This window comes from Stylophora pistillata, chromosome 1, assembly GCF_964205215.1.
Source record: "Stylophora pistillata chromosome 1, jaStyPist1.2, whole genome shotgun sequence".
Lineage (NCBI taxonomy): Eukaryota > Metazoa > Cnidaria > Anthozoa > Scleractinia > Pocilloporidae > Stylophora > Stylophora pistillata.
In genome coordinates this window covers 25657242-25681796 of record NC_142519.1, presented here as the reverse complement: position 1 = coordinate 25681796, position 24555 = coordinate 25657242, and the positions used below count along the sequence as shown (strand labels likewise).

The window sequence follows — 24555 nt, the reverse complement described above, 5'->3', positions numbered from 1 at the left end:
GCTTTAAGCGAGCTCGTATAAGGGGAAATTTCTCTTGGATAGGAGCATAATGGATCAGAACGTGAGCATAAAACGTGAAGAAGTGGACTATGGAAAAGGTGAGTTTTGGCTTCAAGTGGTTTAATTGAGTGATCAACGAGCTCACTTTTCCCCGCGCGTATCATTTCGACCACGCGGTTGACCACCATGCATGCTTTATTTTGTTCTCTTTTCTTGGCTGAAATTAATTCGTCAAAAAGTGTAGCTGTTTCTGTAACATGTAAACACACACTGAGCGAAAAAGGAAGCAAATTTTACTTCAGTAGAGGCTGATCTCTGGCTGATGCGTAGTGTACGAAGAAAATTACCCAATTATCAGTCACCCAAGACTTGATGTCCTACTGAGAGTTGAACTCAAGTAATTATCCATAAATTGGATAAAGTGTATCCGATTTTAACATGACTAAGAGATCGTTCACATTCTCTTGATATGCTAAAGCCGAATTATATCAGACCTCGGACGAATCAGAACATAACATGGAAAAATCTCAATTTCCGTGCCTTTCTGTCGATTTGCTCTGCTTAATGGGCTGTAAACAATGTTTTGTTTATGCCCTTTGTAAATTGAACTTCGTACTTAGAAGAGAGCCCTTTCCTTAACTTCTATCTGCGCATTAACAAATCATGAACTCCACACTCTTATTTTGTGATTTTTGAAAAACTAAAAGTACGAAAAATAACTGCATGCTTCGTGAAAAATCCGTATTTGGAACATTACTTGCTTTCATAGCCCCTTCTCTTTTGTACCCCCCGTGGAACCTTCCCCCCCCCCCCTCCCCCTGGCTTCATCAAACAGTCTGATCAGCAGTTGTGAACTAATTTGGTTGATTTAGTGACGTGTTTATTATGTTTTTTTTTTCTCTTAGTCATATTTTGAGAGAATTTGGTTTTAAACTATGAGTTTGGACCACGCCCTGATTGACCCTTTCCTTCCCCCTTCCCCCAGCCCTCCTCTTTCCGCTCATATATTAGCTGCACAGTGATCTGGACAATCATTCAATTCAGTTATCAACGACTAACATTCTATTGAACAAACAGAGACCAGCTATAATGAACCAGCTGCGCAATTTGTATCGGCTATCTTACTGATCACAGAGTCAAAGTCTCCTAATGCTATAACATAGCTGCTCCATTATTAACGAGCAGACAAATGAAAAAACACTTCTTAACAGATGAGGGAAGTTTAAGGCAATCAGGAACTGTAAGGAGAAAGGCACCGGGGCCAAAACAGGACAGAAAAGGATTACGCCGCAAGCGAACAGCCTTCACTGTACGGCAACTGGAGAGGATGCAGTCGGTTTTTCAATGGAATAAGTATCCCGGAGTAACTGTTCGTGAGGCGCTGGCCGCTGAACTGGGGATTAGCGAGGCTTGTGTACAGGTCAGATCTTGTAATGAAACCCTTTATATTCTCAAGATATGATTTTCACTTTTTCTACATATACATTTTTATTTATGTTTTATTGAGATAACGGCCTCTATCCTATATGTTTGTCCACTTCTATCGCGTTTTCCATTATATCCTCAAAATAAATCTGAAATTTAATCCTTGAACTCCCAGAATCTGATTGTTCATTCCCCCCTCCAGCTGCTACACTTTTCCTTGTAAATTAGTAACGAGAATATTGGTGTTAGATAAAATAATGACTTCTACCTGATGAGTTAAGGTATTCTCGTTACTTTTTTGCTGAATAATGTATGGATATTTACAGTAAAGACTTATTTCTATTCTACTATTCATCAATGAAATACTGATGCTTTCTGATGCCACTGCTATAATTACAAGGTTTCAGTTTAGTATCTCTCGCGATCTAAAATAGGGGAGTTTATTTTCAGCTACACAACTACTCTCTCTCAACTTTGATAGTCTGATGCAATGCTTCTTTAGAAGCTGCAAAGAGTTTTATTTCTCGCACCTTTCATCAGTGAGCTTTCTTCTGAGAATCTGAAGCAAAAATTTCGTCATCTACAATTTTAGGTCTGGTTTCAAAATCGTCGATCTAAATGGCGCAAGAGAGAAAGCAACATTCGAACGATACGCTGCGAGGAGCGTCCTGATGCGTGCGCATTTTATACCTATATCAACGCTGAGCGAAGTTGGCCTCTTCCACAGACGCACAATTACTGCTCGTGTCAAGTTATGTCTCATGGCGTGTTTGGAGTAGTGCCAGTTATAGCTGGCTCCATGAGTGCTGGCTTAATCAATGACAACCGACTTACTACTTGTGCTTCTTTACACCCGACGCATGTGCTGTCCTATGAGCAAGGAGAAGAGAGAGAAGAGCGTACTGGAATTCTGAAACCAAATGGCGCAGGCCCGAGATTTACTCACCTTAATCTGAGTTCGAGAAGTCAGAAAGAAGTTTTCTCAGGGGGGCGTTCTGCGGATGAAGTTATCAGTGCAGATGGACTTCTGTGCATGCATTCTATGCCACTTAACTAAGTTTTAAAAATCAAAAGGTCACGAATTAATTAGAAGAGATCAGAAAACCCCTGGCAATTTGCTGCAGATCAATCATGAATGCCTTTATGCATGTTAGCATCCAGAACATTCAACAAAAACATAAGAGAGATTGAGGATATGTAACCAGATTTTGAACCTACGTGCATTTACAGTTTAAGATTTAATCTTGGAGAACATTGATTATCACATAACTTGCTTTATTAGGCTTTGGTATTTGCCTTGTAGTTTGAGCCTCAGCTATGCTTCTACCCATTTCCTACATTTATTGATCGAGTTTTTCGATAAAAAACAAGATAAAAAGATCTACATTCTACGAGAGAAGAACGAAACTAAAAACATCATCTGCTAGGAAATGATGGGTGTGATTCCGATCATTAACTTATCGGGATGAAAATCGCCAGAGATCTATGTCGAGCTTTAAGGGTAGGTGGTAATTTGTTTAAATTCAAGTACAATCTTCTGTTTTACTGGTTCATTCCGGTTTAAGCGATTATTTACTAGATATGCAGTGACTCAAAATTTCTCCGGCTGCTTTCTCTCAAAATACCAAAACGTGTCTGAGAGGTTTTTAATTCCTTTTGGAAATATGCATTAGGGTGAGTGATGATTCAACATAAGACTTGCAAGGCCAACCTCAGATTTTCTCCTCCATATATTTTGTACTTTTTAATTTAGATGCATCTTGATTACACCGTTATGTTATGCTTGAAGTAATGTGCTTACTTATCACTGCTTTAAAGCATTAAAATCTCTCATGAAATGTAAATACTGTAGAAGAAGCTTCTCAAGTTACCGATCGATTCATGTCCTCTACTGGCACCAGTATGATGTCGGCAACTTTCTCTTTAGGAAAGAAAATTCAAAATGGAAAGTGCTGGTATTGATGTTTAAAACAGTTGTTCTGATAGGGAAAGTGGCTCCAAGAGAACGTCAGCATAAAAGTGAAATTAAGAATAATTTGTCGACAAAACTGTGTCAAGGTTCGGCTGACCCTGAATAGGGAAGACTGTTTCACGTGAGAGAACAATTTTCACTTCGGTTGTTGAAAGTAATCTGAGATTGCAGTAGATTTGTCTTACTACGCTCAATGAGGCTCACGAGGCTCACGTCACCCTCCCTACTAATCGGATTCAAAGCTACAACCAATCACACCTTGGTCACAAGCGTTTTCTCCCGCGCTTGAAGCAGTCTGATTGTGGCGCGAACATCGGTTGTGGTATTACAACGCTCAATTGAGCGGCACACGTTCACACATCATCGCCACAAATATATTTCAATCAATTTTGTCAGGTAACTAAGTAAATTACCCCAATTTGTGTCTTTTGGAAAAGGGACATGAAATAAGAGTCATAATTTGATTTGGGCCGGGTTCTCAAGAAAAAGTTTAAGCTCATCTTTTTGATGGGGGTGTAAAGCAGTTTGTTTTTCCAGCGGTTTTAAAATGACCGAAATACACTATATTGCGTCACTGCAAGATTAAAGAGATTTTCAAATGATTTCTGGAGCCAAATATTCAGTATTTACAGAATTCCTTATTCATACTGCTATTAAGTTTCTACTCAGGGTCAGAAATCAAATAAAATTTTCGACTTGCGTTCTCCAATCTCACGCCGAGAAAAATATAATTATCGATGTTGGTGTCAAGCAACCAAACGATCTACACAGCTCACGGAATTATAGATCGACATGGGTCAAATGAATCAGGAAATTGGAAAATTGCTTTTGACCATTTTTTGTTTATTGTCTCTAATCGGCATCTTAAAAGACCTTTTTTTAACGGAGGGGTTCTTTATCATAGTCTTCGCATAATTACCTTGATGTGGATATCGATTTTTTTTCTTTTACTGTGGGTTTACGTAGAGGACCTCTTCTTACAAGAAAACCATCGCACTCTTAAAGATATCTTTTTGTGTACGCCTCGTGACCACATAAAAAGCTTTAGTAGTTGCAAATGGACGATAAGAACTCCTCTGAGCTTATTAAAGCATTTTTCTGTCTGCTCACCTTGTCATGGATCTCACCGTTATGTATGTAATTAGTGCAATAATAAGTTCGGAGAGCTTCTTAGGAAATTGTTCCATTGTCTTCAATTTAAAGAGACGGGCTCAAGCAATTACTCCGGAAAGGACGAAATTGTTCAATAGATCTTCTAGGATATGTGACTGCTTGGAAATTGCTATTGTTATAATTAACAGTGGTCATAATATATCTACGACTTTGACAAGTCCTTTCTCAACTTGAAAAAAAAAAAAAAAAAAGGGAGATGTTTGTCCTGAAAGAGATCGCTGTGCAGTGGTCTGAAGTGTTGTCATTGAGGAAGAAATTACTCGATGATTTTGGCCCAGAGTCTGTCAGATTAAAGCTGAAAATTAAAGAAATTCGGGATGTTTTTTTCCGGCACTCAACGGACTTAGTTTATAACGCACATGATTTGCGATCATGTAGGGAAGGGAAGCAAGGAAAAATTACGGGGTGCCTGCACAAACCGAAACAGCAAGCTGTAAGACGGGAATCGGTTCAGTCCAAGTTGTCCATGTTCGGTTTGCAGATGTGCTGCAAAAATTAATTTCCTCTAAAGTTGGTTGTGAACACCAAATAAACACCAATATATTGGTTGCTTTCCAACTATAAGATTTTTAACACACTATTGTTCGTTCAATTCTGTACATCCTGTGGCCTCGAATTCATTTATCTTGATTCATTATGATTATCGTTTTCAAGCTGTTGGTGACAAGAACAGTCTAGTTTTTTTTTATTATTTTTTCATATGGAAATTTAAGTCGCTCTCCACAACTGAGTTTATTTTACATAAAAATGGGCAAACTTAAAAACTTCCTTGTTCGCCAAATTATATTTGTTTCATTTCGCAACGAACCACTCTCTTGGCATGAAGTTGATTGACAGATGTCATTAAAATTTTGATTTTAACGAAAGATACTTTTCACTATTTCATCCCACTTTTTAGACCCTTTTTTCGAAAGTACATTCACCAGGTTATTTTCATTAGAAATTTGCGCTGAGAGTGAACCTGTTTCATGATTCGGCAGTTTCAGCTGTGCAAACTCCTTAGCATCTGTCTTACTGCCTCATTTACTTCACGCAAGCGCCAACAATAAATGAGAGGGTTCAGGGAAGAATTGACAAAAATTAAAGTTGCCCCAAGCTCATACGATAAACGATTCGCACTTGTAATGCCTTTAGCCTCTATAACAGCAACGGTACACAAATAGGGCGTGAAACAAACAGTTAAAAGACAATACACCCAGAATGAACCCACCGCTTGCTTCTTGATTTTTTGTACGTTTATTTCGGTGGCTTCTTGTTCCTCTTTGTCAAAAGCCTGACTCACAGACGAAATTTGCACTCGTATGACCGACCTATGATGCTGCACGATCCGATAAATGTTCATGTAAGAATAAGAAGCAATGCAGAGACTTACGCTGATGATAGAAATCGCAACTATCTTCACAAGTTCGTGTTGCCATAGCCACAGCGAACCAAATGTTGAACTGGATAACCAGACACCCACGAGAAGTAAAATTGCCCGTCGTATTGTTACGAGCTCCCCATATCTTAAGTGAAGTCGAAGAGCTAGGTACCGGTCCACACTTACAGCGGTAACTGTCAGCAGAGATACGATGCACAGGGCGTTCGCTGCGATTTCCACAGCAATTCCAGCATCGCAGAATAGCGGTTGGTCTCGGATAACCTTGGCTAATATTTGCGAAAAAAACAGAGGATGGACTATTAAACCGACACCAAGATCGGAGAGTGCCAAACCGAAAAGAAGTGTGCCAGACGGAGTGTGAAGCGTTGGCGTCCGGCGAATAGCAAAAAGGATTACCAGATTAAATGCCATAGCCGTGATGGAAAAAACGATGTTTACTACGCAGTTGAAAATGTACCAGGCGGAAGAAAATTCTCCCATGTTAAAATGCGTGTTGGTAAAATGATAACAAATTTCTTTCACCGAGTCCCCAGTTTTGTTTTCTGTGTTTAATACCATACTTAAGCTTTGATGAAGCTGTCGTCTTTAGTACTTTGACCGGATATGAACCAGTTTCAACTTTACTTCCAAAGAGACAAGAAATTCCTTTTAATTTGAGGTCGAAGCATGAAAACGTCGAACAAGAAATCTACCAGCCTCTCCAACAACATTTGTCCGGCGGACAATAACAACAATGATATTGAAACGTAAAGAGTATTTGCGTCGATTTAAAAGCAAATTTAGAAAGAAGCGTTAATTGGAGATGATCCAAACGCGGCAATATCTGTTATTACATCTGTCAGTGAAACAAACTTTGCAGTCGATCTGATGAGTTTTGAGCTCTTTCCTGCCTTTAAGAGGTGAATTTCATTTTGCATGGAAACGGAAATTGAGCAAACAAAATGCTAAACTGACAAGAAAGTGACTCATGACTGGCAGTTTAAAATTGCTTCTAGATTAAATTAAAACAACAAAAAGATTCGTTTAAATGAGCATGTTACAAAGCGCGGTGATTCATAATTGAAAAAATCCTAGAGGTGAAAAAAAAAAGAAAAACGGATTGAATCCTCAATAACGACTCATAATTTGCCTAGAGACTCTCGTCGAATTGGTTTGATTATTTAGTTCTTATTAACCGAGCGGGAGGTCTGTATGGGAGAATCTTGACCGAGGTCAAGATTCTTTATATGCCATTTTTGTATATTCTTTGTACCTTCTTTTTCTATATCGGTCTAGAACCCGGTCTAGATGAAAAAATCCAGACCGCTTTCAATATTGATCTCAGCCAATCAAATTCGTGAATTTGGTAGTTCCCATTCTTTGTGAGACACAGCCATATAATAAAGTGCGATATTAAATTCTGCTTCTCAGGATAGAAGCTCTTATGTTCTGAAAAATTAGAATTTCCAGCAAGAATCTATTTAAAACAATTTTATAATTACCGACTTCAGTTCGCAAGGCGCACAAAGCTGCTGAGTTGCAAAAGGGACGAACACCAGGGTTCTCGTTTCAAATTCAACGCATTGTGCAAAAGATTATCAAGATATTGTGGGAAAAAAATCAGCAATACTCAGTTGACAATTAATAGGTGTCGTTATAAGTTTCTGAAGACTCTGTCAGCTGCAAATCAGTTCTTAGAAGCGGGGATTGAAGTTGACAAAAAAAACGCGGAATTGGTTTTGCATGCGCACTGCTGCTAAAGGGGTATGGGTTGAGTCGGAGGTGCGTTTTTCGTTTTTAATCTCGCTCTGGCACTCTCTCTGCGGAAAGGAGAGCAAACTGGAAATCAGGTCAGCCGGTGAATGTGTAAAGGTTAGCTATCCAGAGCGCGTGTAATGACCTCTTTACGTTTCCGGGCTATCAACTACAAACCGTTGTATAAACTTCCAGGCAACACCTACACACAGTTTGGTTTTATTCCGATTTTCAGGCGTGACTCAAAGCAACAGACTTTCAAGTGCTTCAGATGTTTTTAGTCAGTCATAAACACACTTCAGTAGTTTCGCTCGTATTATTATCGTCTTTCACGTAGGTCATATTCGATCGATTTTATGCTGAGATAGACCGTGGAATGTATTTGAAACACTATAAACCAAAATGCTAGAAAATGAAGTAATATTGAGATAATAAATCTCTCATTCAAACATTTTGCTCAGTGTTCGTACTTTTCTTCACCCTCTTGAGGCTCAAAAAAATAATTCGCAACCTGCAAAATGTCCACGCGGATTATATGTTAAACCAATGAATCAGGTGTATATTTTCACCTTTACGATAGAGCTGTAGGCAGGTATCCATACCTACAACTGCTGAGACTTTATAATACTTATTTAAGAATAATAGCAGGAGGAGAACTGATTGTGGTTGAAAAGAAGTAGACCAATCTTTTACCAGTCTATGAATAAGCTGCAAGTTGTCTATCTGTTGATCCTAGGAAGGGAACACTTAATGCAAACATCTTTTTTAATGAAAACGCAGAAAATGAGAAGGTGAAGTTATTGAAGCATTCGTACTGAAAATCTTTTTTAAAAAGGTCAGAAAAAAACAAACAAACACAAGAATCAGGAAGTTTTAGCATTTGACAGATTTAAGGGGAAAAACCAACGAAATTTCATATATCTATTCCATGACGCAATTACAACTGAAACGTAATAGCCTAGAGACAAGTGCTTACAAGTATCTCTGAATAGAATAAATTATCAAAAAATAATAAAAGAATTAGTGCCCTCAAAACTGTTTTGAGTTTCAACTCATCCACTCGTATTAATTGTATTATTGGATCTGCACTGGACAAATAGTTTCGAAGTTTTTCTCACCGCATTACGAATATCTTGCAAACGCCAACAATAAAACAAAGGGTTGAGGGAAGAGTTTATGAAAACAAGGGTGGCTGTTGTATCGTACGCAAACCTAATTCCAAGTGTTAAGCTAGTCTGAGTTATTGCGGCCACAACGCATAAATATGGCAAATAGCAGACGATGATAGAACAATACACCCAGAATGTACTTAGAGCGTGAGATGTGAAACTCGCCATGTTCATTGTCTGTTCTCTGGTGCCTCCCTGTTCCAAGGAACATTTCAACTTCACTTCGCGATGATAGTGCCGTGAAACAACGCGATAAATTTGAAAATAACAGAACGAAGCGGCTGAAAAACATACCAAAATTATTATGATCGCATTCCCTTTGACCATGTCAGGTTTGTAGAGCCATAGTGTACCAGAAAAAGCCCCGATAATCCAGATGATTACCAAAACGATTATTACACGTTTGATTGTGATAAATTCTTTGTATCTAAGGTGGAGGCGAAGAGCCAAATACCTGTCCAGGCTAACCGCTATTACAGTCAAAAGAGAAATGATACACAAAGCGTTTGCTGTTACTTCTACTGTGATTCCAGCTTCGCAGAAAATGTCTTTGTTTTGGGTCACTTTTCCCAACATTTGCGCGAAGAACAGGGGATGAACAATCACGCCAACTCCAAGGTCAGACAGCGCTAGACCAGAGAGGAGCGCGTTCGACGGAGAATGAAGCGAAGGAGTCCTTCGAATGGCGACAAGAACCAATAGATTGGCAAGCGAAGCAGCGATGGAAAAGAGAGCGTTTAACACACAAATTAGTATGTACCAACCAAGACAGATGTCTGCAATTTCGAAGTCGATAGCGCTGAAGTGATAGCGCGAAAACGTTTCGTAATCTTGGGTGATGTTCTCCGTTTTTTCCGAAGTACTGGTGTCAGTAGCCCCTGGATTTTTTGGCTCCATACTTCTTTAGTTCCTCACCAAAGGGCTTGTGTCAATTCTTTTCTCATTAAGCCCTGATGCCGGATGAACGTGTGCTAATTTAAATGCGATCTTTTATTTGACATTCACGTCCTGAAAGGATGGACACAAAAACGATTGTTGGCTAATCTTGGTATTGTCAAACAGAAAACAACGAATACTGCTGGCTGTTTATCACATTACAATAAGTCGTAAATTGCCAGCAGCTATCCATATTTCTGCTACTATGCAACTAAAGGGGAACGTGAAAAAATGCACTGTGTTTGCCATAACGAGTAATGATTACATATACTGAGTTTTTACCCTTGAACAGTTTCCTTAAAAATCAAATTGCTTATAATGAAATTAATTCCATATCTTGTTTACCTATCAGCGTACGTTTAAATTAGATTAAATGGTTCTTTAAGTAACATCCATAACGAGCCCTAAAAGCAATTTAGTACTGGAGAATGACGTACCTTGGTTACATTTAGCGCCTTGATGATTTTCAAAACAGAAAGGCTGAGGCAGAAATTCCCTATTTTTAGTAAACATTGAGATAAGTAAAATGAAAAGAATCAAAGTTATCTGAGAAAGGAATGCAGTTTTGACTTTTGCTTAAGGTCATTGTTAACCAGAATGATTACAAAGACTATAGATATGAACATGTGACGAGAATTTCGTTGTACATCTAGCATTTTAATGTATTCTCCTAAAGAGAAGAAACTGCTCATCGTTAAAAAGCTGTCTACAAAAGTTAAAATACTCATTTTAGACAGGTGCAAATAGGAGCCTAAAACAGAAATTGGCATGGGACCATGGCAATTTGCCTCTTATAAGTAAGGGGACAGGACTATAAATATATCTTATTAACCAAGCGTGAGGGCCGTACTGGGAGAATATCGGCCCGAGGACTTGACAGTACGGACCGAGCGCAGCGAGGTCCGTACAAAAAAGACCGAGGGCCGATATTCTTCCAGTACGGTCCCGAGCAAGCTTGGTTAATAAGAGATTTATTATACGACTGAAGTTCAAAGGGACACTAGTGCGGTATCATTCGGGACCATTCGGGAGAGTGCCCGGTCCAATACTGAGAGAATATTGACCGGCAATAGAGCATTTTGATTGGTTGATTTTAGTTATTGGCCCTCTGACTGCCTGAGTCGTGTAATAAAATTTCCTACTCTCCATACCCTGCTCTCCCTCCAACTGTGGCCGGCTTTTTAAACTACTCTCTCCCGTCTGATGACGAACAAGAATTGGCATTATTATACATTCTCTTACATCATACCTACAGGTAATAGATTTTATATATGTAGAAGTGACGTCATACCTACAGACAATAGTTTTATGCGTTCTTGTCTTTACAAGTGCAGCTCAGGAATATGCGTAATAAAACGATTATTGGATTCGGTTTTCGTAAAATAGCGATAATTATGAAGACTTCAGTTTGTGTCATCTGCCGAAGCCGAAGGCTTCGGCAGATGACACAGAACTTTGGCCTTGATAATTATCGCTATCATGCTCAACCTCATTCAATAATTGTCAGTTCTATACGTTCTCTCTTGTTCTCCGCACTTTCTTTTCCCGCCCCCCCCCCCTCCTCCCCCACCCCACTGAACGTATCCCCCTCCCTTTTTTCCCCAAACTCTCTTCTCGTTCTGATTGGCCTTTGAGATTCGGTTCCATTTTTTTTTATACTTGATCAAAAAGTGTTCACTCATTAGACAAGATTTATGCTCAAGAAACTGTTAGTTTCATCTTTTCAGTTGGAAGTTAGGACACCAACCAATGTTCAGAGAGCGAAAATTCTGCCATCGACGCCGCCATTTCTAATGTTGCTGCTTGGCAGTCACGCTACTTTCTTTCAGCAGCAAAGTGTCTTTTTTGTTTCTCATCTACTGGAAATTTTTGGAACAATTAGAAGCTATCCAAAAAAGAGCATGGGCCATGCTGTCATAAGAAATCTCTTCTTCGAAATGACAGAGTGATTTAATAAGGAGGGTATAGGTTAACTGTATCACATTCCGAGCGAACCATATACACACTTGCATTATCTAATGTAATAATCTGAAGCAGACATCCGTCATGGCTGAGAAATTAAACCCTATACAAACAGATTTGTCTCTGAACCGGCGACTGAAAATTGAAATTACTCTAAAATCTTAAACTACACTGCAAATCATGCTTACCTTCAAATGGAAACCCTTCGTATGGTAATCTTGCAATATTTCAATTTGTAACTTGTCGTTTCGGCTGAGATGTGGCAATTTTAAATTTTGAAAAACTGACAGCTTTTGTTTGATTAGATTTCCATGCTGCAGCTATTCACAGGCGTAAAAAAGTCTTTAAGTAGAAATTTTCCCATGCCATTGTTTGTCAGATAAGTTTTAATTGATGATTTCGCTCGCAGTTTTTAATTATCACCTCTTTGATCCTGGTTTTTCTTTTTTTTTTTTTGTTAAGAAAGTCAGTTTTCATAAAAAAAAAAGTTTTAGATTTCAGCAACCATTTTGTGAAGAGGAGTCTATTTCATCTTTTTCTTTGCGAACCATTTCTTGATTTGAATGTTCTGGAGTATGTGAAATGAGAGGGAGAAGGGGTAACGACAAATGTCTTTAAAATAAAATGATGAGTGAAATTTTGAGACAAGTGCAAAACACGCGGACGGACTATAATGCGGCAGGAACGTCGATTTATTGATTTCAGAAGTGAATTTATCCATATTTATATCAGTTAAAATTTTTATTGAGGTTCTGATGTATACATTAAGAGGCTCGCCTCCAAGAAAATTTGCTTTATCGGATCAGTTTTAATTTTTTCTTTCAGAGCAATGCGTGAGATGTTTACTCCGGCAATCAACTGATTGTTGGCAGTTCTTTTGTAAATATCTTTCACTCCGAAAATGATTATGAATTTCTAAGTCTTGTTACGCCGTTAGTACTTCTATCTTAAACGAGTCCAACTGATTTGGCTGTGCCTAAAAAAATTTTTTTGTTTATGGTCTGTAAAACGTTTATGTAGGAGTAAAACACAGGAGAGATTTTTGCAACTGCCTGAAAGGGAACCCGATGCCAAGATGACATCGGCGGATAAAGAGAAGATTGCATCCGCTTTAAGAGGGCATGCGCAACTGCCGCCTTACCCAAAAGCAACAATGCAGCGAAAGGAGAAACTTTATACTCTTCCGCCGCATATTTTCTAAAAGGAAATTGCAAAGGGAATAAATAGTAAAATTTTCGGCAGCCCATCTAAGAAAGAGAAATGACGAAGTAAAATTGTAAACAACGAGACGTCGGATTAGTCGCTCTTTCTGACTTATCGGACAGTGTTGTTTATAAAGAAATGTAACTACATAATGTGCGTGTAGAACAAGTACGGGAAATTGAACATCAAAGAAAACAAAAAAAGACACATTACGAAATCTGCTTGGTAAAGTTTCACCTGCTGACCAATAGACCACTTTCATAAATGGCTATCGGATTAATATTCTTTTGTTTAAATTTAAATCAGCCCTTCTGGCCTCGCTTGAGATAATGTATTCTTTTGAATTTGGTATTGGAGAACGAGGCCAGAAGGGCTAATTTAAATTCAAGCAAAAGAATATTAATCCGGCAGCCATTTATGAAAGTGGTCTATAGATATCTTCTTGTAACATTCGGCTGTTTTCTTCACGGTACTATTTTATTGGTCTTATCATTTTTTCATGTATATATGTGTCTTCCTTTCAGTAGGCTAAGTTCCCTCTAACACTTTATCTCGGCCCGGAAATTCACCAGTCAGAAAAAGGTGAAACCTGACCGTCGGTGTTCGGTTACTTTTAAAACTAAGTATGCTCTTACTCTGCTCTTGTTTCCTTCCTTTTTTTTTTTTTCTTTTTTCATATGCTTGTTTTTGAATAACCAGGTGAGAATGCTCTGTCTAGCTCAAACCTCTGCAAGGGCTCTTGGAAAACCTCTTTCCTTTAGTTTCTTCTTATATGTTAAAGCACTCTTTATACGTCTTCCCTCGCTTGAGTAAACAGCTCCCTCGTTGATTTAAGACTTTGCCTGAAACGTGTCTAATTAACCAACATAAATGCGTAAATAGCGATCTGGAACTTAATCTTGGAAAAGCATTAATAAGTACACCGCGTGCGCTAATATTGATTACTAACTTGAGCTACTCGAGACAATTCTTAATTGGAACACGAGCATTTTGCAGCACATCCAACTTGCTACATTTCTGCTGTGGTTTTTTGTTTTCACCTTAAAATTTCGTACAAACCCGCTCTATGACATATGGAGAAACTAAACAAACTTGTCGCTGGAATGATGCCAATAGTTTTTTTTTTTATTATTACGTTAGCAATTTCTTCACAAAAATATAACCAGGCACTTCCTCACTTCTTCCTTTCGAACTTAGATCGTTGTCGTTGGGAAACTTGCAAATATCACAGTTCGTTCCTGCACCTGCGCGCTTTTAAGCCGGTCCAACCGTTGCGTCTTCTCTTTTAAACTGGGCCGGGACCATCAGCTTTGCAGTTTTTCTCACCGCATTACGAACATCTCCCAAACGCCAACAGTACACTAACGGGTTGAGTGAAGAGTTTAGAAAAACCCCCACTGCAGTCATATCATACGCAAACCGCTTTGAAATTGATGGTCCTGTCAGTATCACAACGATTATGACACAGAAATACGGCAAATAACACAACATGACCAAGCAATAGACCAGAAAGGTGCTGATGGTGTGCGATTTGAACCTCGCCATGTTCATTGCCTCGCAGTTTTGATCCACAGAACATTTTATGATCAATTCTGAATGTATAGCGCGCGTAACAGCGCGATAAATTTGAAAATAAGAAAACAGTGCAGCCATAAGGCATAGTATAATTATTACAATAACATTCCATTTCACCATGTCATGTTTGTAGAGCCATAGTGTACCAGAATGCGCTCCAGTAATCCAGATAATTACTAAAACGATTATTACACGTTTGATTGTAATGAGTTCCTTGTACCTAAGGTGGAGGCGAAGAGCCAAATACCTGTCAAGGCTAACCGCAGTTACAGTCAAAAGAGAAATGATGCAAAGAGCATTTGCAATCACTTCAATCGCGATTCCTGCTTCGCAGAAAACGCTCTTGTTTTGCGTGATTTTCCCAAGAATTAGCATGAGGAATAGAGGATGAACCAACAAACCGACTCCCAGATCAGCTAGCGCTAAACCAGATAGGAGCGTGTTAGACGGAGAATGAAGCGAAGGAGTTCTAACAATGGCAACAAGAACCAATACATTGGCGAACGAGGCGGTGACGGCGAATAACACGGTTAACACACAACTGAAAATGTACCAGCCGAGCGAAGAATCTGCATAAGCGAAGTCAATGCTGATGAAATGATAACATGAGAAAGTTTCATTTTTCATGGCTGCCGTTCCTTCCATGGGAATACTTGCAGTATCTGTTGTTTCTGCACTATGAAATTTCCCAAATGATCTGTTTCACGGACTTAAAACTTCTTTTTTCACACCTATCCAGATACGTCTTTTCGATTGTGACAAGTTCTTGGACAATTTTTTTCAGTTTCTCTTTCGAATGGTGCGCTGTGACAAAACACACTTTTCACAGTCTTGCTTCCTTGCTCAGGTCGCCGAATTTCTATAACCAAAGCCAAGTAAGAAAATGAATTAATGATCTCTAAACTTCTCGTAATAAAGTCCTCTGACGGTGAGTTGCATATCGATTTCGAGAGGAAGACACAGCTAAACTAATGAACCCTACCTAAACCAACACGTGTATACTAATTAAAATTTATATAAGGTCACGAACGGCTATTTCAAACTCCCAGCAGTTTGTTAGTGGCTATTGGCAAACACTTCTCAAACCCAGAAATAATTACAATTCTAGCCTGACGTCTATTGTTTCTGAGTCTTCTGTTTTTTTCAATCACGCGAAAGGGTCATTATGACCTAGAGTTCGTTTATTTCTTCGAATCATACTAATGGAGGCTATATCTCCTGTGATCTTGAGCTGTCAAAAGAGAAATTAGTGAAATTTCCAAGTAAGATTGAAAATTAGAGCGCCTTTAGGACATACAGCTGTTAAAATCTATTACCACACTTTCTCATTAAACATTTTTGAAGGGAATTAAAAATTTTCGTCCGCAAACGTTCTTAAAAATGCCTTTTGAAGCCTTGGGATAAGTTAATCATTATTCCATATGCTTCTTCTCGCTGTGACAGTTTCAACCCGGCATTCTAATCTGAAAGCTCACGAACGCCTCTAAGCCTCGGACGATGATACAGGTTTGAGAATAATTCAAATCTATTCTCCAGCCGATTCACTCGAAAAATCTAGCTAGCCTCTTACATAATTATAAGGTGAAAGATAATTTCGTTGATTAGGAAAAATGTGTTTTTTAATTGTGGGGTTAACAATTACGGCGGATATTCAGTTTCGCACAATCGCTACCTTAGATTATCAATAAACGTTTTCTATACGGACACGTAGAGAACGTCAAGTGCGTCATTTGACGAGGCCTGAATGTCGCAACATGGTCAATACTTTTTTCAATCTGAATTTTCAAGGAATCAATATAAAACCAGTCAGCCAAATTGATTTACCCATCTTAGGTCACTATCATTAACTTTATTATTCCTCTAAGGGATTATGGTGGCTTGATGCTAATCGCAAGTTAGTAATTGGGGAAAACATTGGCAATGAACATTTTCGTTTGTATAGTTATGTCAATAAGCTTCAATCTGCGCGGAAAGTGTGTATGTTTACGTAGGCTGCTCATTCATATTCATTCAGTTGAGAAGTTAAAACTTGAAAAGAAACCACTACTCTGTTTCTGGATCGTAAAAGATCTGACTAAATATCCTTTTACCAGTTCGTTATAGGTAGTCCGTGTAAATAGTAATATTAGGAAGAAAATTTAAATTTAAAAACTAAGAATTTTATTTAACCCTGTAAGCATGGTCTGATGAAATAAAAAAGTTAATATAAGCGGTTAATGTTAAAGTACGGAGGTAGAACATTCACCCGGTACCTTGTGCTTGCTATTTCCCAGAATCAGAGGGTTTTGTTTTAGCTCAGAAATTATCATTAAAAGGTTTTGTGCTAGTCAATCTTTAAATTCAACTCGCAATATTCTAAAGAAGCTTTGTCACGTTTGATATTTCAAGATTACCAATGACCTATCGACATTTCTCTTCTTTATTAATTCCAACCGTAATTGTTCTTTTACGGTCTATTCTCACCTGTGGGGAGTTCTCATTTCCAAGCAAACCATATCTCCACCATCTTTCATAAATTCGTGCTTCAGAATAACTCAAGGTATGCACTGATATTTCCTCTAAGAGGTGTGCTCGTCGCTCAATCGCTCTTTGGCGACATGGACCTTTAATGTGAAGAAACCGTTTATTATTGACCTTTACATGTGGCGATATTGAGCTACTGAGCTATTCTGATTAACCACATCCTCCGGAGCAATTATAAAACCACACTGTTTTCAATTTTCCCTTACTAAACGTGTTATGTAAACACGTACTGGGTGAACTTGGCCCAAAAAATATGTAAACGTCATGAAACACCAGCACGTTCGACGGGAAAAAATAACACTGCTCTTGAGCCTTGATGTAGAAGAGTTCATTCAAAGTTTTTGCGGTTAATATTCAAAGTATTTATTTTTTCCCGTTGATTTGTCATTTCTTTTAAGAGCAGTTATAAATTTTCCTTAAGAATCTCCTACGGAGCAGTGAATGATTGACAGAGAACTGGTCATCACAGATAACTATCCTTTTATTCAAAGAAAAATTATAAGTTATTTCTTGCAGTGTGTTAAGCTTGTAATATTTGTAGTGTGTTAGGTGTATTATATAACTTAAAATCGGCTTTTTCTCCTTTTTTCGAACAATTTTTCATGTTTAAATACATCTACGTGATGGCGAATCCTATTTTTTTCAACTTTGTGGCTTTAATGATCCTTGTAGATCCTCTCCGCCCTTAATTAACCTTTCTAGTTCTGACTTTTTCTCTTTCCTTATGTTTATATTCAGTGGTTTCCTTTAAATCAAAGAGAATTAACGTAATGAGGCCTTTTGAAATTCTTCTACCATTCAGTACCAATTATTTTGGTATCAAATGATTATCAAGTCGTGTCAAGTTGAAATGGGCTGACTTTAGGTTTTACTTCGAATTCTTCTCAAGAAATCCAGATCGGAATGTCTTTCCGGTTTTTCATATGATTATGTACCAACTCTGATTGTCTCTAACTACTTCAGATAGCTTCCACCCTTGTCGCGTTTTTTTTTAAAACTGTCCGCTCTTCTCTCGATGTTGAATTTTCTTCAGACAGTCCAATTTTTTCGTCACCAACATTGACATGGAAGTGGTAGAGTTCAGCATTGGCAGGTTAGGGAATAGGGATTCGAAATCATGATTTTAATGTAAGACGGAATGTGGGATGAAACAACGTTGATGATATGCTTCGTTTTTGTGGGTGGATACGGTTTCCGTCATACAACACGTATGGAAGAATAAATTTTGCCTAGGAGAGGCTAGAACGATCTCCCATCTATCAGGGAACTAAACTGCTGCAGGCCTCTTTCTTTAAACTTCCCTGAATGAGGTTTGACAGCAACAGTAATCTACAGGACTGAATGACCTTGGACGTAGAAAATCTGCATAAAGTCGTTACTCTGATCACAAGAACCAAATATCCACAGCTTACCAATGTGTGCATGCGAGGCTTAGGTAGCGCAGCTAAAGAAATATTAAAAAAGTTCGACTTCGTAATCGGATTATTATTACGCAGGCTGTGGGTCGTGATATTCAGTCGCCGAGAGATGATTGGGCCTTTTTGAAATACGATCAATTCCACAACCTCCGGCCGCGTCAAATCTACTTAAGGCGAAGTTCCAATACTACGAGGCTGGGCAAGAAGAGTGCATGCACCAGGAAACAAATCTGGTTTGAATTGGATTTCCTCCAGATCACATAATGACCACAATATTAACCGGAAGTTAAGGTTGGAAAAAAGTACGCTTTCAATCGACCTCAAATGTCGCAAACAGAGACATGCCACCACGTTTGTATGAAACAGAGAAGGACAGTGTTGATGACGAAGTGACAAAATTCGACTCCACTAGCGATGAAGAAAGTTGTGCGGGTGAAGTTCTTAGGAAGAAGGCAATTGAGGGAAATTGCAAACTACTCGAGATATTAAGCATTTTTTTTCGAGGGGGCAACATTCCGATTTGGCCGATCTGTTTGTTTGAACAATGAGTCGATTCGTATTCTCGAAGGGAGTAAGTATAGAGTGCTGCGTTACGCGGGTGCATTTTGCTGCTCACGATCACCTGAGCTGACGGAAGTGTAGCTATTAAAATTTACGAGTAACTAGAAATACAAGGGTCTTTGTTTACTCAGTTCGGTCAATTATCTTTTTGTGGCGTTTTTGCGTCTGACTGAACCTTTGCTTCTAAGAAACTAGTCAAGTCTTTATTTTAATTCCTAATGAGGGCGGATAGTATCGGTAACATGGAAGCTATGTAAGTTGTCCACTAGTTGAAATAGGACCTTGCGGAGGAAAAACTTTGTTTCAGCTAAGCGGAATCTGGAGGAAAATGCTCATTGCGGCGAGATGGCGGACGAAATAAACAATAGAAGCGGAATACGGGATTGGAAAAGCCCTTCAATGTCGAGAGAAACGTCTGAAGAATTGTAACGAGTATCATTGGTACACTTACCTGCTTTTGGTTAAGTCAGTTTTTCCACTTTTTAAAGATACTCTCATTGCAGTTTACTAAACAGAGAGGTGTCAGGGATAAGTGTAGGAAGGATGAACAAGATGTGGGTTTTTTTATCGATAGAGGGTAATCTTGCTATTGGCTCTCAGTTTGAGGCCACAGGGGGTGTCGGAATAAAAACTGCGGCACACTTCTAGAACAAAATAGTGGATGATAATTACGAAAAACTCAAATCAATTTGTTAACAAGATCTTGACAAAGACTACGACAACGATTATCGAGTGAGTGAGGCGCTGAAAAAGTTTGGTCAAGGGGTTTTTACCGCAAAATAATGTCATCAACAACTTAAAGGCTGTGCGTCACCATCATCAAAAGTGAGAGCCCGTTGCCACTAGAAACGGAGCCACTCCAGTTGCCCGTGACAACAGCACGATTTTAACCTCAAAACGTGGTCTTCAAACTTCCGTCCCGCCTCACTCAGCTAAAAATCTTAGTAACAGGCATTATGCAGTTGATGAGTTGTTCTAGAACTGTTTCTGGAGGAGATAGTTCCTTTAAAATCTGATTACAATTTTTGAATTTGTATCAAGTCGGGCAAGCATGATACGATTGTATTTTCAAGACTCATACGATTGTATTTTCAAGAGAATACGTGGTTCTGGTGAACTCTTTTAAGGGAAAGTTCCAGATGTACGTGTATCCTTTATCATTTTCTATTGATTTTTATACGATTGTATTTTCAAGAGAATACGCGGTTCTGGTGAACTCTTTTAAGGGAAAGTTCCAGATGTACGTGTATCCTTTATCATTTACTATTGATTTTTATCAGTCTTAATAAGAAGCGCCGACTCGACTAAAAAATTTCGTAAACAGTTAAGATAAGATAAGTTAATTTTGGACTAATGCTATCTTTTTTTACTAAATTTTAATCATGCTTTCCATTTTGTGGCGTTTTGCACCTGTTCATATAACAAAGCCCAAGGGTGTTATCCACTTGATAGAATCCAATTTCCTCGTAGATAAGGGTACATTATTCCAGAGTCTTGAAGCTTATACTGCAAATGTGCGTCCACCCTCGGTTTCTCTTTTATATTTAGGGCAACTAGCGTTGTAATTAGCGTACCGTGTATTCCGTGAATGACGTTTGTGATTAATTACTAGGTGATCATCTAGGTAGCTTGGTAGAGACCCATGTATACGTTTATACATAATAGAGCATTTGTCTATGTTGCATAAAAAAGAATCCAGTGTAGCTTTTTAAATAGTGCTACCGATGATGATTGGCGGTCTGCGTACAATATAACTCGCGCTGCGCGCTTTTGTAAACATTCGGCATCTATGCAAGGATTTCAGAATAATGATCAACTGGAAGGAACTGAAGATCATGGATCCATTTTATTGATAAAGCACACACGATTCTTCTAAAACTACTAGGAACTACATGCTATTTTCTATCAAATATGAATAATGAATTAAGTCGGTTTTAAATTAGCAAGTTACGGATTTAGAATTGATATATATGACGCGTAAAGGCGAAGCAACAGGATTAAAGTTCAACAATAGTATTGTCAGCTTAAATGTATATGAGTAATTCGCCTTTTGAACCATACCCGTTGGAAAGGGGTCAGCGACTGTACATGTATTCCAGTTACACGAATTTGGAATGATAGAGGCTTTTCTGGTCTTAGACGGGTCCAAAAGTTATTTTCTCCGGCGTTTAGATGGCAGTGATCTTCGACTCTTTCAAACGCGATGTCAAATTAAACTCAGTTGAACTAACGCAAATTTTCAATTCATTGTTGGTAATAACTACGCACTAAAAGCTCACAAACGTCTTTTCTGAAGGAATACGTCGACCAATCGCAAAGGTCGCTACACTCGGAATACCGTAGGAGTTTAATCAAAGCCAGTAAGCATTCTCTTGTAAATTTTTAACGCTTCAGCTGTTTACATAACTAGCCCTCGTCTCCACGCAAGTAAGATAATAGAAGTATGCTCTAGAAGCTTTTTGCACGCGTTAATAGACATCATTTAGCGTGGAGCAATATCCGGAGTCGGAAACCGCGCGTAACGCTGGGATGCGCAAACCAGTGCATTTTAGTCTCCAGAGTAATTTCATTTGAGTGTCGAAGCAAATCGATGTAGTTTGCGTTCGTTTTACTTTCTAAGTTCTGTAGGTACAATTAAAAAAATCGCGCCATTCTCTAAACCATTCAGAACTCGCGTTTCTTATTCTTCATAATATCGGTCACGTGTTCTAGCTCTGAGTTTTTATTGGTTCTTCGTAATGTTTTAAAAACTCTCTTCTGAACCACTGGTTTGAAAAATTAGTTTCGGTTTTGCCTTATTGCCGAGCCACTAAACGCACTACATTACGTTACATTCGCATCACATCGCATGCAAACGAAAATTACCTCTTTGTTCTTGTTCAGAGTTTACTGACGGCTTTCAGTGACAATAGAGTTGCGCTTGCCCTAGAAACTACTTTAAGTTCTCTTGAAAATTGTCCAACGGGAGCAAATTGAAACAAAAATGAAGGGCTAAATCGATTAACTCGTGAAGAGACTTATAGTTTGCAACGGCGAAAAGGACAAACATTTTGCATAAGTTTCTCACATCCGCCAAATCTTATTCCATTTGTTTGTATCAACTCCTTAGGTTTCTGAAGTAATGGGAGCATCTTTCTCAATTATTATCGGATGGTATGTGTACATGGTGCATTTGGATCATCTTATTTTCAATAAGACTGCTTCCGCATAGAAAATGGGTCTATGTCATGTTTTAAGTTTTTCTGTATACACAGGTGATACATGATAGAAAAAGATATGCAAAAAGAGGGGATGAGGTTTGAAGAGTGAAACAATAGGATGCCATACAAAGCATCTTGAATGAGCATCTGTCTTTTGTTGAGCAAATATCTTCTTTTCAGTTCACTCTTTTTTAAATAAACTTATGTCGTGTTTGGAATCACTAGAGCCATAGATGTTACCAAGAGGACACGTACCGTCCAACTATTTCTGTATGCAATCCCAACCTACTCCTGTTTCCTTTTTTATCAACATTCGTTTGTCATTTACTATTTATCTTGTTTGATACCAGCAATCATAGAATTTTCGCCGAATGTAACCATGAACTTGTCGGATGATGCAGTGAGAACGATTTGCTTCAACTTGAACGCAGCTGACTTCAAAATTGGCGACTTCTTCCACTGGTATATCGCAAATTGTGTGGCGGGAACTCTCTTGGCAATCGCTTCCACCTTGGAGAACTTTTGCATCTTACTTACTGTTTGGAAAACGCCTATTTTAAGTACGCCTTCATACGTTATACTTTTTAGCCTTGCGCTTTCAGACCTTGGGGTCGGCTTGTTAAGCCAGCCGCTGGCTGTCATCTACACTGTGGCCAAAATACAAGGACTTATCCGCATGGCTTGTGTAGCTGGAGCTGCTGTTGCTTCCTTGTCCATTTATCTATGCGGTGTTTCGTTGTTATGTGTCACTGCAGTGTCTATTGATCGATACTTATCGCTATATCTTCACCTTAGATATAAACAGCTAGTGACAAACATCCGTGTCACTGTTCTTCTCGTCCTTGTGTGGCTGTTCGCTGCATTTTCTCTTCTTACATGGCCGTGGTATCCTTTTGTTATAACCCCCATTGCGATAGTTGTCGGTTCACTCTGTATTCTAATCACATCAGGCTGCTTTTTTCGTATATATCTTGTCTTGCGGTATCACAATACGAAAATGCGTCACAACATCCGATCTTCCGCTGAACAGACCACACAAAACACGCACGATTCTGCGGCACACTTTAAGAGGTCAGTTACAGGAATGTTCTTGGTTTATATCATCCTTCTCTTCTGTTATCTACCATACCTTTGCATAGCCAGTGTGATTGCAGTGCGAGGCACAGACGCAACCAAGCGGCTTATATTTGAACTAGCAAAAACCCTAGTTTACGCCAATTCGGCCATCAATCCCCTTATATACTGTTGGCGCCTCCAGGACCTGAGAACAGCCATCAAGCAACGTTTTCCTTGCCTTTGGCGGGAATGAATATTTTTCTTAAGTTAGTGGGCGTGAAGGAAGATTATGGACCAATATTAAATCTCACACGGCTCTGTAAAAAAATGCAAACGACCACAAACTGCATTGTATTTGGTATTACCGGAATACATTTTTGCCTTAGTCAGTTAACTATGAGCAATGTACAGGTTTAGACTTGATATATGAAACAAAGCAATTTCTGAGTTAACACATGCCAGTTCATCAAAATGCGGCTGCATCAACAACTGTATCTTAGCTAAAACGTACATGTATGCCGGAGTAGTTCCTTCTATAAACCTTACTGAGTCCTGAGCGCGCATGCGTCTGTATCGATTGACACGAACCCTCGACATAAGAGATCTTTTTCGGTCTCAGAGGCGGTAGAAATCATCAGTTTGTTAAGTGCGCAATGAGCGGTGGTTCTTAGCTGAAAAAAAAATAGCCATCTGAAATTTTCAGGTAAACTTAAAACTCTCTGCAAAAACATCATTTCTTTCCATAAGGTGGCCGTTATAGACTACAACATTAAACCTCACTGCGTCGTGTTCGTGAATCTCTTTTGTTTTCGCGATAGCGAAGGCAAAAATTGAATAAATAGATGAATGAATAGATAGATGAATGAATAGATAAATGAATGAATAGATAGATGAATGAATAGATAGATGAATGGATAAATAGACAAATATCAAACCTTTGCTCCCAGGTTAGCTGGAGCTAAGCCTAAAGAGGTAATTTTCCGCCTAGCAAGATACTTTTACTCGACCATTTTTTAACGAAGTACCTTGTGCGCACTTTTAAACAGAACTACTTGTGCCAATACGGACAGTAGAAAATATTTTCAGACCTTTTAAAGCTTATACTGGTCTTTCGCTTTTTATTTCTCGAATTTTTAGAATTACTTATGAAGTGACATGAGTAGATGTCTTATTCGGCTATTCGAGCTGAAGCCGTGTCAAGCCATTGTTTTTGCAGTTGCATGTTGTGTCAATTCTTAAATTGTTGCTTTTATCGTTTCACAACTTG

The 24555-nt window shown here is 38.7% G+C and overlaps 5 protein-coding genes across 7 annotated transcripts in view; 2 read left to right on the top strand and 3 right to left on the bottom strand.

Annotated features, from left to right (window-relative positions):
• The window catches only part of LOC111330004 (short stature homeobox protein 2), a 6068-nt gene extending 2799 nt beyond the window's left edge, over window positions 1–3269 (top strand). For both annotated transcript variants that reach the window (XM_088746841.1, XM_022934783.2), the window contains 3 exons: window positions 1–98; window positions 1212–1420; window positions 2018–3269. The exon at window positions 1–98 is cut by the window's left edge. In XM_088746841.1, the coding sequence (XP_088602967.1) occupies window positions 50–98; window positions 1212–1420; window positions 2018–2482 (723 nt within the window). In that variant the 5' untranslated portion in view covers window positions 1–49 and the 3' untranslated portion in view covers window positions 2483–3269. The remainder of the gene's footprint in view (window positions 99–1211; window positions 1421–2017) is intronic.
• Window positions 3270–5039: 1770 nt separating this feature from the next.
• LOC111330014 (histamine H2 receptor-like) lies at window positions 5040–6834 on the bottom strand. The gene has a single exon (XM_022934793.2). The coding sequence runs from the start codon at window positions 6507–6509 to the stop codon at window positions 5553–5555; it is 957 nt and encodes a 318-aa protein (XP_022790528.1). The 5' UTR covers window positions 6510–6834; the 3' UTR covers window positions 5040–5552.
• A 1054-nt stretch (window positions 6835–7888) lies between these two features.
• LOC111330006 (5-hydroxytryptamine receptor 1B-like) lies at window positions 7889–11330 on the bottom strand. Its single transcript, XM_022934786.2, has 2 exons — window positions 10228–11330; window positions 7889–9862 (listed from the first exon to the last, which is right to left on the bottom strand). Exon 2 carries the CDS (start codon window positions 9749–9751, stop codon window positions 8738–8740), a length of 1014 nt encoding a protein of 337 aa, XP_022790521.1. The 5' UTR covers window positions 9752–9862; window positions 10228–11330; the 3' UTR covers window positions 7889–8737.
• A 1713-nt stretch (window positions 11331–13043) lies between these two features.
• LOC111329982 (melanocyte-stimulating hormone receptor-like) lies at window positions 13044–19598 on the bottom strand. Of its 2 annotated transcripts, XM_022934756.2 has the most exons (3): window positions 19484–19598; window positions 16994–17133; window positions 13044–15389 (listed from the first exon to the last, which is right to left on the bottom strand). In XM_022934756.2, the coding sequence occupies exon 3, from the start codon at window positions 15173–15175 to the stop codon at window positions 14210–14212; it is 966 nt and encodes a 321-aa protein (XP_022790491.1). In that variant the 5' UTR covers window positions 15176–15389; window positions 16994–17133; window positions 19484–19598; the 3' UTR covers window positions 13044–14209. The 2 variants fall into 2 exon arrangements, with proteins under 2 accessions (XP_022790491.1, XP_088602966.1); XM_088746840.1 differs by lacking the exon at window positions 16994–17133 and having other exon boundaries at window positions 19484–19595.
• Window positions 19599–20179: 581 nt separating this feature from the next.
• On the top strand, window positions 20180–24200 carry LOC111329984 (histamine H2 receptor-like). The gene has a single exon (XM_022934758.2). It carries the CDS (start codon window positions 22612–22614, stop codon window positions 23539–23541), a length of 930 nt encoding a protein of 309 aa, XP_022790493.1. The 5' UTR covers window positions 20180–22611; the 3' UTR covers window positions 23542–24200.
• The last annotated feature ends 355 nt before the right edge of the window (window positions 24201–24555 follow it).

Bases quoted from the DNA above. Each gene is read 5' to 3' on its own strand.
- LOC111330014 (XM_022934793.2), bottom strand. From the start codon at position 6,509: ATGGTATTAAACACAGAAAACAAAACTGGGGACTCGGTGAAAGAAATT.
- LOC111330006 (XM_022934786.2), bottom strand. From the start codon at position 9,751: ATGGAGCCAAAAAATCCAGGGGCTACTGACACCAGTACTTCGGAAAAA.
- LOC111329982 (XM_022934756.2), bottom strand. From the start codon at position 15,175: ATGGAAGGAACGGCAGCCATGAAAAATGAAACTTTCTCATGTTATCAT.
- LOC111329984 (XM_022934758.2), top strand. From the start codon at position 22,612: ATGAACTTGTCGGATGATGCAGTGAGAACGATTTGCTTCAACTTGAAC.